The following is a 15,394-nucleotide window of genomic DNA, read 5'->3' as shown; positions in this document are numbered from 1 at the left end:
AACTAAGACGCAGGGAAGTTATGTAACCTGCCCACGGTTGCACCTTTAACTAGTTGAGCTAAAGACTTTAGCTAAAAGGCTGAGACGCAACCGAAGCCGCTTTATGCTAAAGCCCTTGCCCTTATATTACGGAAGATGAATGCAAAATGAATGCCGCCTTAAATGAACGAGTCAGGAAGCCGCTCTCTGGCCGGTCCCTTTTCTACCAATGCGCGCGCACGCACACACACACACACACACACACACACACACGCTCGCGTGCACGCTCAAAATATATTTCTATGCCCCCTCGGAAGAACCCACTGGACTGCAAGCGGAAGAACTACAACTCCCAACAGCCACTGCACGCTTAAGCCTGTACACGCACCTTCGCACCAGGACGCCAGGCATCCGGCTCGCGCCACACTCGCTCACCGAACTACACTTCCCGGCTTTCCTTGCGCAGCCGTGACACTCTTTGGACCGCGAGTGCGGATCGGGGTTTCAACAGCTGCTTCTCTCTTCCTCGGACCCGGCCCTGGACCTGTCTCCAGACTCGAACACGGCTCCACCATGGAGGAGGCGGACCGAATTCTCATCCATTCCCTGCGCCAGGCCGGCACGTAAGGACACAGCCCCCGCCCACCCCGGAATGCCCACATCCGGGACTCCAAAACTCTGGACCCAGTCACCCGGGAACCTTAAAACCCCAGACCTTGACATCTAGGGCTCCAACTTCCAGAACCCTAAGACACCCCCCACCCACCCACCCACACAAATGCTCTCTGACATCAAGGACCTCCCAAACCCTTTGACCTCAACACTTGGTAAATCCCAGATTCCAAGACCCAGACATCTCCAAGGTTTAAAACCTTGGATCCTCAGCACCCAGGATCCTGAAATATGTGGTTCTTGACATCAATCCCCTGGGCCCCTGGTATTTAGAAAATCTAAGCCACCTGTATTTCGAGAACCAAGGAATTTAAACACCCAGGACCCTGGCACTCAAAACCCTGGGACTGGATACTTGGGAACCTTCAAATCCTGTTTTCCAACACCTGGGCTTTTAAAATTCCTGGACCCTAAAATCTGGCGACCTCAACACTTAGTGACCGTGACACACAGGACTTCTGCATTCAAGGGCTCTAAAAACCCAGGATGTCAACATCTAGGGAGCCTGATTTCTGGATTGCTTGAAACTAGAAGGTCTTGAAATCTGAAGATCTTGACATCTAGGGACCCTGACATTCAGAACTCCTGAAAACCCGAGCCTCGCAATATCTAGTCTCAAAACCCTAGCAGCTCAATACCTAGGGGCCCCTGACATGTGAGGAACATGATACCTGGGGATCCAGAAACACAGAGAGCATGCCATCTGGGTCCCTTGCCCTTCCTAGACCCTAGAAATGAGAGACTTTTAAGCATATGGCAATTTGAGATGATTTTTGAATTCAGATCCCTTCTATCCACCATTAGGACCCAAGGACTTCTCTGGTTCTTAGTTTTCCAAATGGAAGTCCCAGTCACCAACACCCAGGACCTGTCTGAACTGTGGCCATCCCCTCCGTTCACTCCCACCCCGATACTAAGGTGTCCAGAAGGCAGCATGGTCCAGCCTGATCCCAGTTTCCTGGCTGCTTCGGACCTGCCCTTTTATTTTTCAGGGCAGTTCCTCCAGATGTGCAGTCCCTGCGAGCCTTCACCACTGAGTTGGTCGTAGAAGCTGTGGTCCGCTGCCTGCGTGTGATCAACCCTGCCGTGGGCTCTGGCCTCAGCCCCCTGCTGCCTCTGGCCATGTCTGCCCGGTTCCGCCTGGCCATGAGCCTGGCTCAGGCTTGCATGGTGAGTGCCCTCCTCCCAATATGTACAGCCTCTTCCTTCCTCCTTCACAAAGTCACCAAGCTCCTTCGAAACCCTTGCCTGTCCTCTCTGCCACCTCCTCTTGTGGCTTAGCATTTATTAGTGGTTAAGGATGCTAACTCTATGCCTGAGTAGCTCAGACCCTCACTACACCACTTGCTAACAATGTGACCCTAACCCTTCTGGGCCTCAGTTTCCTTATTTGTGAAACCGAGATGATAAAAATAGAGTTGAGGGATCCCTGGGTGGCGCAGCGGTTTGGCGCCTGCCTTTGGCCCAGGGCGCGATCCTGGAGACCCGGGATCGAATCCCACATCGGGCTCCCGGTGCATGGAGCCTGCTTCTCCCTCTGCCTGTCTCTGCGCCTCTCTCTCTCTCTCTGTGACTATCATAAATAAATAAAATTTAAAAAAAAAATAGAGTTGATAGGAGCATTATATGAGTTGATCCAGTTTGCCCTTGGCTCCCACATTTTACGCTTAGCACCAAGAATCCCCCCCCACTTCCATGGTATCCATTTATTTTTTTTAAAGATTTTATTTATTTATTCATGAGAGACACAGAGAGAGAGAGAGGCAGAGACACAGGCAGAGGGAGAAGCAGGCTCCATGCACCGGGAGCCCGACGTGGGATTTGATCCCGGGTCTCCAGGATCACGCCCCGGGCCAAAGGCAGGCGCTAAATCGCTGCGCCACCCAGGGATCCCATATCCATTTATTAGTTCCAGAAAAAGGCTTGGCTTGGGTCGCATGTTCACTCCTAAATTAATCACTGTGTACTCTGACTGGCTCAGCCTGGATCACATAATCATCCCTATAGGACTCTGTGATTGACTCCTCCTTCAGGATAGTTTGGGAGTTGGGGGCCAGAGGGTTACTCAAAGGAAGAGAAGCTGGTTATATAAAACTGTATCTCTGCTGGGTTCCCCCTGTGGCAGCCACACACATCTTGCCTCTGCTGAGTATAATTCCCAAACTGTCTCTCTCATGGGTAAAGTGCCTTGTGATGAAGCACTCATGCCTCCCTCAGTACAGAGCAGTATTCCAGTTACTATGTCCAGGGGCTCTGAGTAATGTCATTTCTCTTGGCTTGCTAGCTCTGTCACATTGGGTCAGTCTCTTAACCTCTTTGAGCCTGTTTTGTCATGTGTAAAATGGGTATAAGAGTTGTACCTACCACATAGGTTTGCTATGAGGAGTAAGAATTAGTTAATATAGAAAACAGCTGGCTATAATATGCTTTGCAAAAGTGGTATCACTATTAGGGAGGCCCAATCTGGCTGCTTGCCTTCCAGCAACCTCTGGCTACATATTGAGTGTGTGAACCTGGCCAGTGGACCTAGGACATGACGGTAGAAGGACAGTAGAGTCACTGCAGTGAATGTTTCCATTTAGCCCCTGGGGACAGGGCGGTCAGGTTTCTTGAATTCGAATCTTGCTTGTGCAGTTTCTGTCTCTTAACAGCAGGCTGCGGAGCTCTGCCCATCCTTTAGCTCTCAGGTTTGGCTGAATCTCAGGGGTTCTTAGATTCTTCTCTCCGGGGCTCTCTTGGGGTGGCCTCGGGAGCCAGGCCTGTCCCCTGGCCTGGAGCTGTTTTCTTGAGGATGGCACTTCCTGAGCAAGAGGTTCTGTCCCCTTTGACAAGGAGAGTGCACACAGTGAGAGATGTTGAGAAGGGGCTGGGGGTCTGGTGTCCCCCAGCTCCCTGTTTCTCTCTTCTCTCAGAGCTGCCTCCCAGTGGCTTTGGTGTTGACTCACTGGTTCTCTTTAATGTGGGGCAAAGAGCATGGCCAAAGCGTGCCTGCGATTGGCCCCAGAACCCTCATGTACACATCAGCAGGCAGAAAGGGTCTCTCATAATCCAACCAGGTGCTGCCCCTGTAGCCCACTCAGGCTTGGCACCACTGCCTTCTGTTGGCCGCCTGCCTGCCACCACTTTCTGCCACTCAGCCACCTCCATATTTTGGTGTCTGTCACTTCACACACCTGACTTCTGGATTGAGTTTCTGTATCAGTCACAGTTCTTTGATTGCAGGTGTCAGAAAAAACCCAAAGTAAAGTAGCTCGAAAGCCAGTGGTTTTCACACTCTTTTGACGGTGACCGTCTGAAATAAATACCTCTTATGTTGTGACCTAATAGACGCGTGGGCACACACACACATACACACACAGATAATAATGAGTTTTGCTGAGTGGATTCCCCCCACCCTGTGCTGGGTATGGTGGTATAAACTTGCTTCATTCTCGTGGCCACTTTCTGAAGTAGGTACCATGGGTATCCCTTTACTTCAGATGAGGAAAAGTAAAGCACAGAGAAGTTTAGTGATTTGCCTGAGGTCACACAGCTGGTAAGAGGCAGAGCTTGGATTTGAATCCAGAAAATCTGCTCTCAGTGTCCATGCAGCCCCAGAGCGACAGCAACTCTGAATAGAAGAAAAAGGCTTTCTTTCTGGACCTGCTTCTTAGTCCCCACGCAGAACGCTGATGGGGCCTTTGAGCTCTGAAAACAGGCACATAGAAAAAGTCCTATCAGCCCCATTTTATAGCTAGGAAGCTGAGCTTCGGGTGGTGAAATAACCAGTTCAAGGCCTTAGCCAGTAAGTTAGTACAGGCTGGATTTCAATCCTGATCTTTTTACACCAAAGCCCATAAGTCTCTTCTTAAAAAAATTGTTTTGAGGAGGTCATTTTATTAGTCTGGGTCCAGTCTGGAGCCTGAAACTCCAGCAATAGTTGGAACGGGGACATCTAAATATAAAAAATTGTTAATTTGGTAAAAGGTGGCTAACTACTGAAAGGGTAAGAGAGAGCTCCCAGGTGTGATGGAAGGAGCATGATACTGGCAGAGTCTCACGCACCAAACCGTTCACCTGTTACCCTGCCTGTCTGCTGAAGGGGATGACTTTCATTGGTTTCCTGTGTTTCTTTCCAGGTTTTTTTTTCTTTTAATGCAGATATAAGCAAATCTGAATATACTTATTTCCTCCTTTCTTTTTTCTTTTTTCCTTTTTTTCTTTCTATTAGATTTTGCCCAGTTTCTGGCCATAACCAACGGTTCATGACATATACTAAAGGTCCCCTCCACCTAACCTAATATCTGTATAGGATACATATAAACCATGAAGCAAGTCAAGAACATATTTCTTTGAAATAGTCTAAAACCCTTATATCAAAAATAGATCCACTTAGAGCATTGTATGTCATATGATTGGACATTGTATCCTTCCTCTTCATGGCATTTCGTACTCTGCTGTTTCCTGGTTGTTCTGCTCCAGAGAGCACGTCTGCATACTCTGCAGAGCCTGGAAAGGGAAGAGCAAAACCAAAAATCTGCTTCCTGGTTTGGAGCTGGGGAGAAAGGCCCTCTTCCGACTCTCAGAAGGGTCGACTTGAGGTCATCTGTGAACCGCATGAAGTTTGTTTTCAGAGCCTTTCCTTTCCCAGGTCTCTGCCCCTTTATATTTATTCTTTAGCAACTTTTTCATTACTTTGGCTGTTCTGTTGAGAAAAGGCTCTATAAGGAACCCATGCTCTGTTGTAAATTAGTAAAGCATGTCACGCGGAGGAAGAGGAAGAGAGGGCAATGAACCTGTAGCCTTTTGAGGATAATTCGGACATTGTAGCACTTTGGTAGTTGGTAATTTTGCTTTATGGGAAGTCTACAAAATGCGGAAAATAGAGACTTGCTACCCATTCCTGTGTTTGTTTTATTTCTCTCTTTCTTACCTTTTTTAATCCCTCGTAACAGCTGCATTAAATGTATTAAATGTCCATTGTACATATGTACTGCAGTACGTGCATATGATATCCTGTGCTTGGACACTTAGGATTTTGCAAATAATGCTGTAATGAATAATCTTGTGTGTGTCTGTCCTCTTGAATTGTTAGAGGGATGGTTTGACAGCTCCTCAAGGTAGAATTGCTAGGTGGAAGGGTAAAAGCATATATTGTTTTGTCGGACTTTGCCCAATTGCCCTCACTGGGCTTTGTTTCATTTCTGCCTTCCCAACGGCAGTGTGGGAGAGAGCACCTGTTTCCCCACAGCCTGGCCCACTGATCTGTGCCCCCTGCAGTAGGTGAGGAATGATAGCTCAGTATAGTTTTTCTCCCCAGCTTTCTGTTAAGATTTTGCTCCATTCTTTTCTCTGTATATAAATGCATGCACACACACTTTTTTGCCAAACCATTTGAAAGTGGCAGACAGCATGATACTTCATACATATAATTTTCAGCATGCCTGTCCTAAGTAGCAGGACTTTTGCCAGCATAAGCACGATATCGTGATCACACCCATGAAATTTAATATGTATGTTAACAATCGATACTATATATTAGAATAATAGTGTCTAATATCTAGTGCATGGTGGAATTTCCCCGGTTTTTCAAAAAATATCCTCTATTGCTTTTTTTTTGAACTGTAGCATCTAATCAAGGATCACACATTTGATTTCACTGTTACCTCTTTAATCTTTTGTATCCAACAGTCCTCCTTCGTTTTTGTTTCTTTGTTTCCTTTGTGATGACAAATGTTTTCTAAGAGTCTTGGCTGGTTGTCGCCTGGCACAGCCTATGCTTTGAGTTGGTCACAGTGTTTTCTGATGATCAGATTCAGGTTTGGGGCAGCGGCACTGCCCAAGCGATGGTATCTCCCTCCCAGCATGCACCTGAATGGGACAGACGTCAGGTTGTCCTGGGTCAGTGACGTTTGTGTGAGATCTCTTGGTGTGCTTTCAATTTGTGTCTGTCTCATAAGCCAGGTTGGACATATTTGCCTAGGTTTAAGGGCCATTTTCATTTCTTTTTCTGTGAACTGCCTGCTCCTATCTTTTGCCTACTTTTTTCTTGCATTGCTGGTCTCTTTTGCTTGTTTGATTTTTATTTTAATTTTATTTATTGTTATTTTAAAGATTTTATTTACTCATTCATGAGAGACACAGAGAGGCAGAGACATAGACAGAGGGAGAAGCAGACTCCCCGCGGGGAGCTCAATGCAGGACTCAATCCTGGGATCATGACCTGAGCCAAAGGCAGATGCTCAACCACTGAGCCACCCAGGCGCCCCACTTGTTTGATTTTTAGATGCTCTTCAAATATGAAGTAGATTTACTCTCTGCCTGTGATGGGAACTCCAAATATTTTTTTTCTAGCTTGTCATCACTCTTATGGTTTTGGTAATTGTATTCTTGAACATTTCTGTTTCTTTCCATGGGTTCAGAAATACTCCTCCTTTATGGCCTCTGGATTTAGGGTCATAGTTAGAAAGGCTGGAGCCTTAGTCTTATTTCTTGCTCTCTGTAGCATTGACTATAATCACTCTGTGGCTCCCCTCAGAGGCCTGGAGTCCTTGCGGAGCCAAGGTGGAGTTGAGAGGGTGGTGGTTGGCAAGAGAGTGGGAGCATTTGTGGTCTAGGCCCAGAGCTCCCAGGACAGGAGGGTTCTGCCTGCCTGATAGAGGCTACCCCCCAACCCCCAGGACCTGGGCTATCCCCTGGAGCTTGGCTATCAGAACTTCCTCTACCCCAGTGAGCCTGATCTCCGGGACCTGCTTCTCTTCTTGGCTGAGCGTCTGCCCTCTGATGCCTCTGAGGATGCAGATCAGCCTGCAGGTATGGTCTGCCCAGGGTACGGTGGGTGTGGGGTGAAGGAGAGCACGGCATTCCTGGGTGTTATAGGGGCTGGGGGAGGTGGAGGTGGTAAAAACGTTGACCAGGGCTGGGGTCAGGGATGTATCTTTGGGAGACCTGGGTGGGAGGGGAGGATTGGATCTAGGGGAGGGGGGCAGGGCAGGGCAGGCGGAAGGGGGCCTGGGCTTGGGCTGCCTCAGGTGGTGGGGGGAGTTGGTGTTGGGTGCTGGGTGCTGGGAGGGGCTTCTCTGCCTTACTTCCTCCTCGCTCCCCCTCCCCCTCCCCACTCCAACCACACTAGCCTTCTTGGTGCTTCTCAGACATTCCAGGTTTGCTCCAGCCTCAGGGCCTTTGTATTTGCCAGATTATTCTTCCCCTAGATATGTTCTTGGTCCACCTTCTTACTTTTTACAGATTCTATTCACATGTCACCTCTGGGAGGCCTTACTGAGACCGCCTTGTTTAAAATTACATGCTCCTCTCAATAGTCTTTACCCTCCTCTTGGATCATCACCTGACAGTTTTTCTGTATTGTACTTTTGACTTTAATCATGTTCTCCTTTACCAGCATGCTGGCAACGTGGGGGCAGGGCAAGTTATCAGTCTGCTCACCAAAGTATTCTGAGAGTCTAGAACAGTGACTGGCACATAGTAGGTGCTCAGCAAGTGTTTGTTGACTGGCCGGGTGTGAGAAGGATAGCTAGATAGAGATGCATCTCTGGGGGGTAGGGGTCAGGGAGCCATGGCTGCTTTCCCAGGGTATGCATTTTGGGAATTGTGGCACTGTCACCTGGTTGACACTCCTTCCCCATCCCCTATAGGTGACTCAGCTATCCTTCTCCGGGCCATTGGCAGCCAGATCCGGGACCAGATGGCCCTGCCCTGGGTCCCACCCCTCCTTCGCACTCCCAAGCTGCAGCACCTCCAGGTGGGACCCCCTAGCTCACATCGATGTTGCTTGGCCCCACCTTGGCCCCATGCTCGGGTTTTTAGCCTCCCTCCCACCTCCAGTGCCCTCCCCTCCCCCTGCCACAGTTCATCAGGGAGGCTCTGATTCTGCTCTCCCACCAGGGCTCAGCCTCCCAGAAGCCTTTCCACACCACCAGGCTGGTCATGCCTGAGTTGAGTTCCAGAGGAGGTACGGGTGAGGCTGTGCGGGAAGGCCGGGAGCAGGGGGAGAAGTAGGCCCGAACCACCGCCCCCTCCCCAGCCAGCTGACTCTGTTCCTGCCTCTAGAGCCCCGGGAGTTCCAGGCAAGTCCTCTGCTGCTTCCAGCCCCCACCCAGGTGCCCCAGCCTGCTGGGAGGGTGGCCTCACTCCTCGAATGTCATGCCATCCAGCTCTGCCAACACAGGGGCCGGGACCGCCCCGGGGATGAGGACTGGGTCCAACGGGCACCCCGCCATCCCACCCAGGTACCGCCCAATGCTTGGCTCTCTGCTGCCAAGGCCCTTGCTTACAGAAATGCCCCTGTTTCAGCTTCCCTTGGTTCTCTGTTCCCCCTGCCCTCACTTTCTCCCTCATCGTCTCCTCTCTGCCTCCTTCACCTGGCTCTTCCCTGAGAGAACCCTGGAGTTAGAAAGACTGTGGACTTCCGACAAGTCACTATCCCGCACTCCCTCCAGAGCCTCAGTTTCCCTGCCTGAGACTTGGGAGGTGATAGTACCCTCCCCTCAGGCTAGCACTGAACCAAAGGCAGGTTCTTAGCAACCAGCGTGCTCAGGATTTGCATACTTCTTCCCTGTTTCTGTTGCCTTCTTCCCACCCCAGAGCCTCTCATTCTTTCTCTGTCTCTGCCACTGTCACCGATGCTTATTTTTTCTGTCCCCGGGTCCCTGCACTGTCTCTTCTGGTCATTATCTTTCTTGTCCTTTGGCTGTGCTGCCCCTCCTTCCTGCCCCTCTGTCTCCTCATTCCTCTGCTGGGTGTTTCCCTGTCCTATTTGTTCACCTCTGTCACTGTCTCTTCTTTCTTTCTTTCTTTCTTTTTTTTTTTTTGAAAGATTTTATTTATTTATTCATGAGACACACAGAGAGAAAGAGAGGCAGAGACACAGGCAGAGGGAGAAGCAGGCTCCATGCAGGGAGCCCAACGTGGGACTCGATCCCGGGTCTCCAGGATCACACCCTGGGGTGAAGGCGGTGCTAAACTGCTGAGCCACCTGGGCTGCCCCCTGTCTCTTCTTTCTGCCCCAGCTTCCCCCACTGCCATTTGTTCCATCTTTACTCCGCCTGTCTTTTTTTAAGCTTGTAGAAATTTTCAAACACAGAAATAGAATGTTCCAGTGAATCCTGTGTGTCCATTATCCACCTTCAACTATGAGCAGGTCACCAGTCTTTCTTCATCTGTTCTCCCCTAAGTGTTTCTCAGTATTATTTTGAAGCAGGTCCCAATATGCATGACACTTCAGCTCTAAATACTGAGACAGACATCTCTTAACTCAGAAGGGTATTGACTTTTTAAGGTAACCCGTGGGTCATTTTCATACCTAGTACCATTAGCAGTGATCTCTTAATACTGTCACTGAGTTCATAGTCATATTTCCCTAGTTGTCTCGAAACTCCGTTTCCCATCCCCCATCTTGATTTAACTCTGCTTCCATTACTCCTTTGCCCAGCACCTCTGACTCTCCATTTCTGTTCCATCCCCATGTAGCCTTTCAGTGTGGCCCTCTGATTTGGGGGGTTGCTGATTGCTGCTTCTCTCCCTTGCCTCAGCCACCTCCAGTGTGGGGAGCGAGTGGGTGGAGAGAAGCATGGCTGTGAGGAGGGGACCCTGTCCTTGGGGAGCTCCCAGACCGGTGGGTCAGGAGAGGGGGACTGGGCCCCTTGGTGGGAGGGGTTGAAGGGTGGGTGTGACCATGTGGTGGCACTTTGTCAGGCAGCTCCCTGGAGGAGGCAGGGCCTCAGGTGCCTAGCAGGCCTCTACACCTTCCCGTTTGCCCTGCCTTCTGTTTCCAGGAAGATACACGGGCTCAGCGGCAGCGGCTGCAGAAGCACTTGGCCGAGCATCTCCACCAGGCCTGGGGCCGACTGGGGGCTCCGCCACAGGCCCGAGACCTGGGAGAGCTGCTGCAGGCCTGGGGTGCTGCAGCCAGGATGGGTGCCTCCAAGGGCTCCCGCTTCACACACTCAGAGAAGTTCACCTTCCATCCAGTGAGTGGGTCTGAATGGACCTGGGTGTGCTGACAGGGCCAAGGCAGGCTTGCAGGGTTGCTTTCTGTATAGACAACACACTTGATCCACACAGGTTCCTGTGTTCCCACTGGGCATGCCCTTTGTGAGCTGGTGGGTGGGGGGTGTCCCTGGCTTCTCAGGGGCTTCGGTGGAGCAAGGGTGGAGGGGTGGGAGCCACATAAGGGTGTGCGAACCCTAGCTTCCCTTAGACAGTTTCCTCTGGACTTAGCTTCTCTCCTTGATCTAGAGGGGCCCTCATCCTCCCCGTGGGCAGGAGCTGTGCCAGGATCAGGGAGGTTTCTTTATGAGCAAATATGTCTAGCCTGAGGTTTCAGAGAGTGCCCGGGTCCTCATAAACCCAGTCTGACAGCTGTCAGCGGTTGAGTGGATGTGAGGACGGTGCTGGAAGGGCACTTGGGTGCTGAGGCTGGGTGGGGTGGGGCAGGGCAGGGCAGGGCCTTCTCCGACAGCCAGGATACTCCCTTCTCATTCCCGCAGGAGCCCGAGGTCCAGGCAGCTCAGGTGTCTGATATGCCAGTCACCTCCCAGCAGCCTGAACAAGTAAGTGGAGCAGTGGGGGGAGGCTCTGGGCCTTCACCTGTCTCATGGGCCTGACACCCCGACCCCAACTGGCCTGTGCCTCTCAGGACACAAGGGCAGCTCAGGAGCAGGAGCTGGAGTCTCTTCGGGAACAGCTGGAGGGAGTGAACCGCAACATTGAAGAGGTTGAAGCCAACATGAAGACCCTGGGAATCAGCCTCATGCAGGTGGGAGGTGGGGAGGAGAGGGGCTGCCCACCTGGGGTTGGGTCACAGTGGGGCCTAGAGGGCCTTGCAGAGCCTGAGAAGACCTTGTAGAGGTCTGCCGATGTCAGGAGGGTTCAGAGGCAACCCTGGGGACCCGTGGGCTCTCATGGGTTTAGGAGAATAAGTGGAAGTGAGAGGGGGATGTAGAGTGAGTGGGTTCAGACCTGTGGGGGTCAGGGGCACCCGTGGGCATCGGTCAGGCTATGTGGGTGTCTATGAGAATCAGGAGGGGTGTGAGCATCTGTGTCAGTATGATGTATCTGTATGGGCAGGGGCTTGAGGGCCGGGTCAGGGCTTCTGGGGTGGGGGGTGTCATTTTGTGGAGGTAGAGGGATCAGAGGGATCAGAGGGGCCTGTGGATGTCTGTCACTGCTTACAGGTTTCCGTCACTATCAGGAGGGGTCAAGGGGCCGACAGAGGGTAGAGGGGTATGTTGTCATCTGTGGGGGCTCAGGCTAGGCTAGGGCTTTCCAGGCTCAGTGGGGGCTAGAGGGCTTTAGAGGGCTTTGGTTGTGTGGCTGAGCTCCTCCGCTGACGGGAGTGGGGGGCTCATGGGGTGCCAGGTGGAGACGGAGTGTCGGCAGAGTGAGCTCAGCACAGCAGAGCGTGAGCAGGCCCTGCGCTTGAAGAGCCGGGCAGTGGAGCTGCTTCCCGACGGGACTGCCAACCTCGCCAAGCTGCAGGTGGGGTTGGCACCGTGGTTAGGTGGGAGGGCTGGAGTTGGAAGAGTCCATCCGGTGTGACACACATCCCCTACTGCCATCCCCAGCTTGTGGTAGAGAGTAGTGCCCAGCGGGTCATCCACTTGGCGGGTCAGTGGGAAAAGCACCGGGTCCCTCTTCTGGCTGAGTACCGCCACCTCCGAAAGCTCCAGGATTGCAGAGAGGTAGGTTGTGAGGTCCTGGGCTGTGGGTGGGGCAGGTTCAGTCCCTCCCTAGGGGCTCATCCTTGTGCTCTGCTCACTATCCCTCTACCCATGGGGTCCTGGTAGCTGGAATCTTCTCGACGGCTGGCAGAGATCCAGGAGCTGCACCAGAGTGTTCGAGCAGCTGCCGAAGAGGCCCGTAGGAAGGAAGAGGTCTATAAGCAGCTGGTAAGGCTGGTGCGGGGGCCCTGGGTAGCCTGGAGTGGGTGAGGAGTGGGTCTCAGTGGAGTGGGTGGGGTGTAGGTCCCAGGGGAGTGTCTGCTATGTTCCGTCTAGGTGTCAGAGCTGGAGACCCTGCCAAGAGATGTGTCCCGGCTGGCCTATACCCAGCGCATCCTGGAGATTGTGGGCAACATCCGGAAGCAGAAGGAAGAGATCACTAAGGTACATCATTGCAGCTGTGGAAGGTTGGGGCAGATGCATGTAGCATGGCCACACGGGGACTTCACATTCTCTGAAAGGCAGAGCTATCTAGCCACACCCCAACATAGAACACTCCTATCCCGTCTGCTCCAGCCACACCTGATGCAGTGGCGCAGTGACATCTGGGTGTGAGCACATGCACACAAATGCCTGCAGCCGGCTGGCCAGCCTGTGCCAAACATGGGCTCATGGCCACCCTGTACTCTGCCAGATTTTATCAGATACAAAAGAGCTTCAGAAGGAAATCAACTCCCTGTCTGGGAAGCTGGATCGGACATTTGCTGTAACTGATGAGCTCGTGTTCAAGGTATGGGTCAGGCTGGGCTGGGTGGAGGGGTGGGGTGGGGCTGGGCTGCTGCCTGTCTGTCTGCTTACAGGTTGGCTTGGGCCCAAGCCCTGTGTGAGCCCTGTAGGTATGCTGCTGCTCCAGCCTGGCTGTGTGCCACAGAGGATGATTAGGGGAGTGGGAGAGGGTGGCCTTGTGGGGTCCTGGAGGTGGTATGTGTTGGAAACGTGGGGGAAGCCCACTGATCCCTTCTGTCTGATCAGGATGCCAAGAAGGATGATGCCGTTCGGAAGGCATACAAGTATCTAGCTGCCTTGCATGAGGTGAGTGGAGTAGTGTCCAGGGGGGCTGGCCGGGGTGGGGCATGGTGGGGGTGCAAGCCTTCTGCTCCTGCCATCCATAGAACTGCAGCCAGCTCATCCAGACCATCGAGGATACAGGCACAATCATGCGGGAAGTTCGAGATCTTGAGGAACAGGTGAGGCCCGTGGGTAGGAGATAAAACCAAGGCAGGCCAGTGGACAGCACCCCTGGTTCACACCAAGAGAGGCTGTGGGAGCAGACACAGCCCACGGCTGGACTCTTGGCCTTACCCCTTAGTAGCTGTGTGTGTGTGTGTAAACTGTCACTGGCTAGCAGCCTGCTCTGAGCCCTGGCTCCCATCCCAAAGGCTCTCTTGCCTGCCTCCTGGGGCCATCGGCAGAGGCCTCAGCTTGAGTATGTGTCGGCTCATCCTGCCATGTAGCAAATGATGCTTTAGGCAAATAGATGACACACGCAAAGGCCCAATGGTGGTGGGACACAGCAGGCTGTTGCGGGAGGAGGTGGGGGAGGGGCACGGGAGGGCCTTCAGCAGCCTTAATGGAGAGGGGAGGTGGGAGCAGGGTAAGGCCCCCCTCACCTCACACTAAAGACATGTGATTCACGTTGCCTTAGATTGAGATGGAGATGGGGAAGAAGACGCTCAGCAATCTGGAGAAGATCCGCGAGGACTACCGAGCCCTCCGCCAGGAGAATGCTGGCCTCCTCGGGCGGGTCCGGGATGCCTGAGGAGCCCCCAGCACCTGTCTGCTCCCAGCCTGGCCTCCAGCGGGGAGTTGAGATGTTGGGGGCGATAGCCAAGGGCTTGCCCTAGCCATTCCCTCTGGTGGCTGCGCAGCTCCTCCTGCTACGGCCTTGGCCCCAGACCCCTGCCCACCTGACCCCCACCCTTATCTAGGGTGATCATCTAGAGCATGGAAACTCAGCTGCAGTTTATTGGAGAGGGTACCGGGGTTAAGACCTTGGATCCCAAATAAATGAAGGGCTCTGTCTGCAGTCTAAGCAGAGGCATGGATGGGGACACAGGGTTCAGGACAAGGGAGGTAGGGTGGGTGGCAGGTGAGACATGGGGTATGTTTGGTGATTCAGTGTGTATGGCTGTGAAAGCCCATGTGGGACGCAGGAGACCCACTGGGGTGCCAAGTGCATGTGCATGCCCATGAGATGCACAGGTATATTCTGGTGGGCCATGTGACCAAGCTGATGTTTTGGGAGCTGTGTGAGAATGTGCACAGCTGGGATGTGTTTGTTTGTGTGGCTCTTTGGGACCTGAGATCCTGAAGGTACCAAGGCTGCTTCAGTGCAGGTCCCTGGGCACATCTCCTGTGACACTGCACCTGTGGGCCTGGGGATGGCTGTGGGTGGGTGCTTTGGGGTACGGGGGCTGACAAGGCTGTGCTAGGGTGCGATCGTCTGCGTGATTGCAGGTCTGAGGTTGTCTGAGTGTACGGAGGCAGGCTCTTTGTGTTCTGGTGTTTGTACTGCATCTAAGGGACTGGATTGTGACCGTGCATGTGTCTTTTCCAGCCCCGGGGTCATCTGTGAGAATGACTGAGGCAGGCTGGATGTGTGGTTGTTTGTGAAGGCTCAGTTTGGCTAAGGAGTGTGTTGCAGGAAGCTGGGATGGGAGCTGGGGCCGGGGCCCCTCTGAGCAGCCTGGGTGCAGAGCATTTGACCTAAAGAGGGTGGTCAGCTGAGGATCAGGGTCCCTGTACACCTCACTTTGTGGTCCCTGTAGGCATATCCAGGGCCCGTAGTCCCTGCCCCTGGCCACTTCCATCCCACCACCACCCCCCGTTCGGCCCCTGTCCTTCCTTCCTCCTTTCCTTTGCTTTGAGTTTAGGGGCCAGGTGTGGGGTTGGAACTCCTGCTAGGCCTTTGGCTTCTCTTCTTGCGGAACTCGAATTCGTCCACGGTCCACACGGCCCCCTTCTCACTCTCCACCCGCACGAAGCACTTGTGCAGGCTCAGATTGTGGCGGATGGCATTCTGTGGA

The 15,394-nt window shown here is 52.8% G+C and overlaps 2 protein-coding genes across 4 annotated transcripts in view; one reads left to right on the top strand and one right to left on the bottom strand.

Annotated features, from left to right (window-relative positions):
- Positions 1 to 353: 353 nt before the first annotated feature.
- On the top strand, positions 354 to 14,394 carry CCDC22 (CCC complex scaffolding subunit CCDC22). The gene is made up of 17 exons (XM_077888348.1): positions 354 to 602; positions 1,644 to 1,821; positions 7,311 to 7,443; positions 8,283 to 8,389; positions 8,533 to 8,599; positions 8,698 to 8,876; positions 10,422 to 10,616; positions 11,136 to 11,198; positions 11,285 to 11,404; positions 12,007 to 12,126; positions 12,213 to 12,329; positions 12,435 to 12,536; positions 12,645 to 12,752; positions 13,003 to 13,098; positions 13,341 to 13,400; positions 13,481 to 13,555; positions 14,014 to 14,394. Exons 1-17 carry the CDS (start codon positions 553 to 555, stop codon positions 14,125 to 14,127), a joined length of 1,884 nt encoding a protein of 627 aa, XP_077744474.1. The 5' UTR covers positions 354 to 552; the 3' UTR covers positions 14,128 to 14,394.
- Positions 2,402 to 15,394, bottom strand: part of FOXP3 (forkhead box P3) — a 30,707-nt gene continuing 17,714 nt past the window's right edge. For 2 of the 3 annotated variants that reach the window (XM_077888349.1, XM_077888350.1), the window contains exon 14: positions 14,316 to 15,387. In XM_077888349.1, coding sequence (XP_077744475.1) covers positions 15,238 to 15,387 — 150 coding nt within the window. In that variant the 3' untranslated portion in view covers positions 14,316 to 15,237. Of the gene's footprint in view, positions 6,502 to 14,315; positions 15,388 to 15,394 lie in introns of those variants that run through there. The other variant, XM_077888351.1, reaches the window with a different exon arrangement.

The sequence above is a fragment of the Canis aureus genome, chromosome X (genome assembly GCF_053574225.1).
Source record: "Canis aureus isolate CA01 chromosome X, VMU_Caureus_v.1.0, whole genome shotgun sequence".
Lineage (NCBI taxonomy): Eukaryota > Metazoa > Chordata > Mammalia > Carnivora > Canidae > Canis > Canis aureus.
The sequence above is the reverse complement of the archived record's forward strand: the minus strand, read 5'-3'. Positions and strand labels throughout refer to the sequence as shown.

Bases quoted from the DNA above. Each gene is read 5' to 3' on its own strand.
- CCDC22 (XM_077888348.1), top strand. From the start codon at position 553: ATGGAGGAGGCGGACCGAATTCTCATCCATTCCCTGCGCCAGGCCGGC. The intron at 7,444-8,282 runs GTATGGTCTGCC...CATCCCCTATAG, and splicing joins GGATGCAGATCAGCCTGCAG to GTGACTCAGCTATCCTTCTC. The intron at 12,127-12,212 runs GTGGGGTTGGCA...TGCCATCCCCAG, and splicing joins CCAACCTCGCCAAGCTGCAG to CTTGTGGTAGAGAGTAGTGC.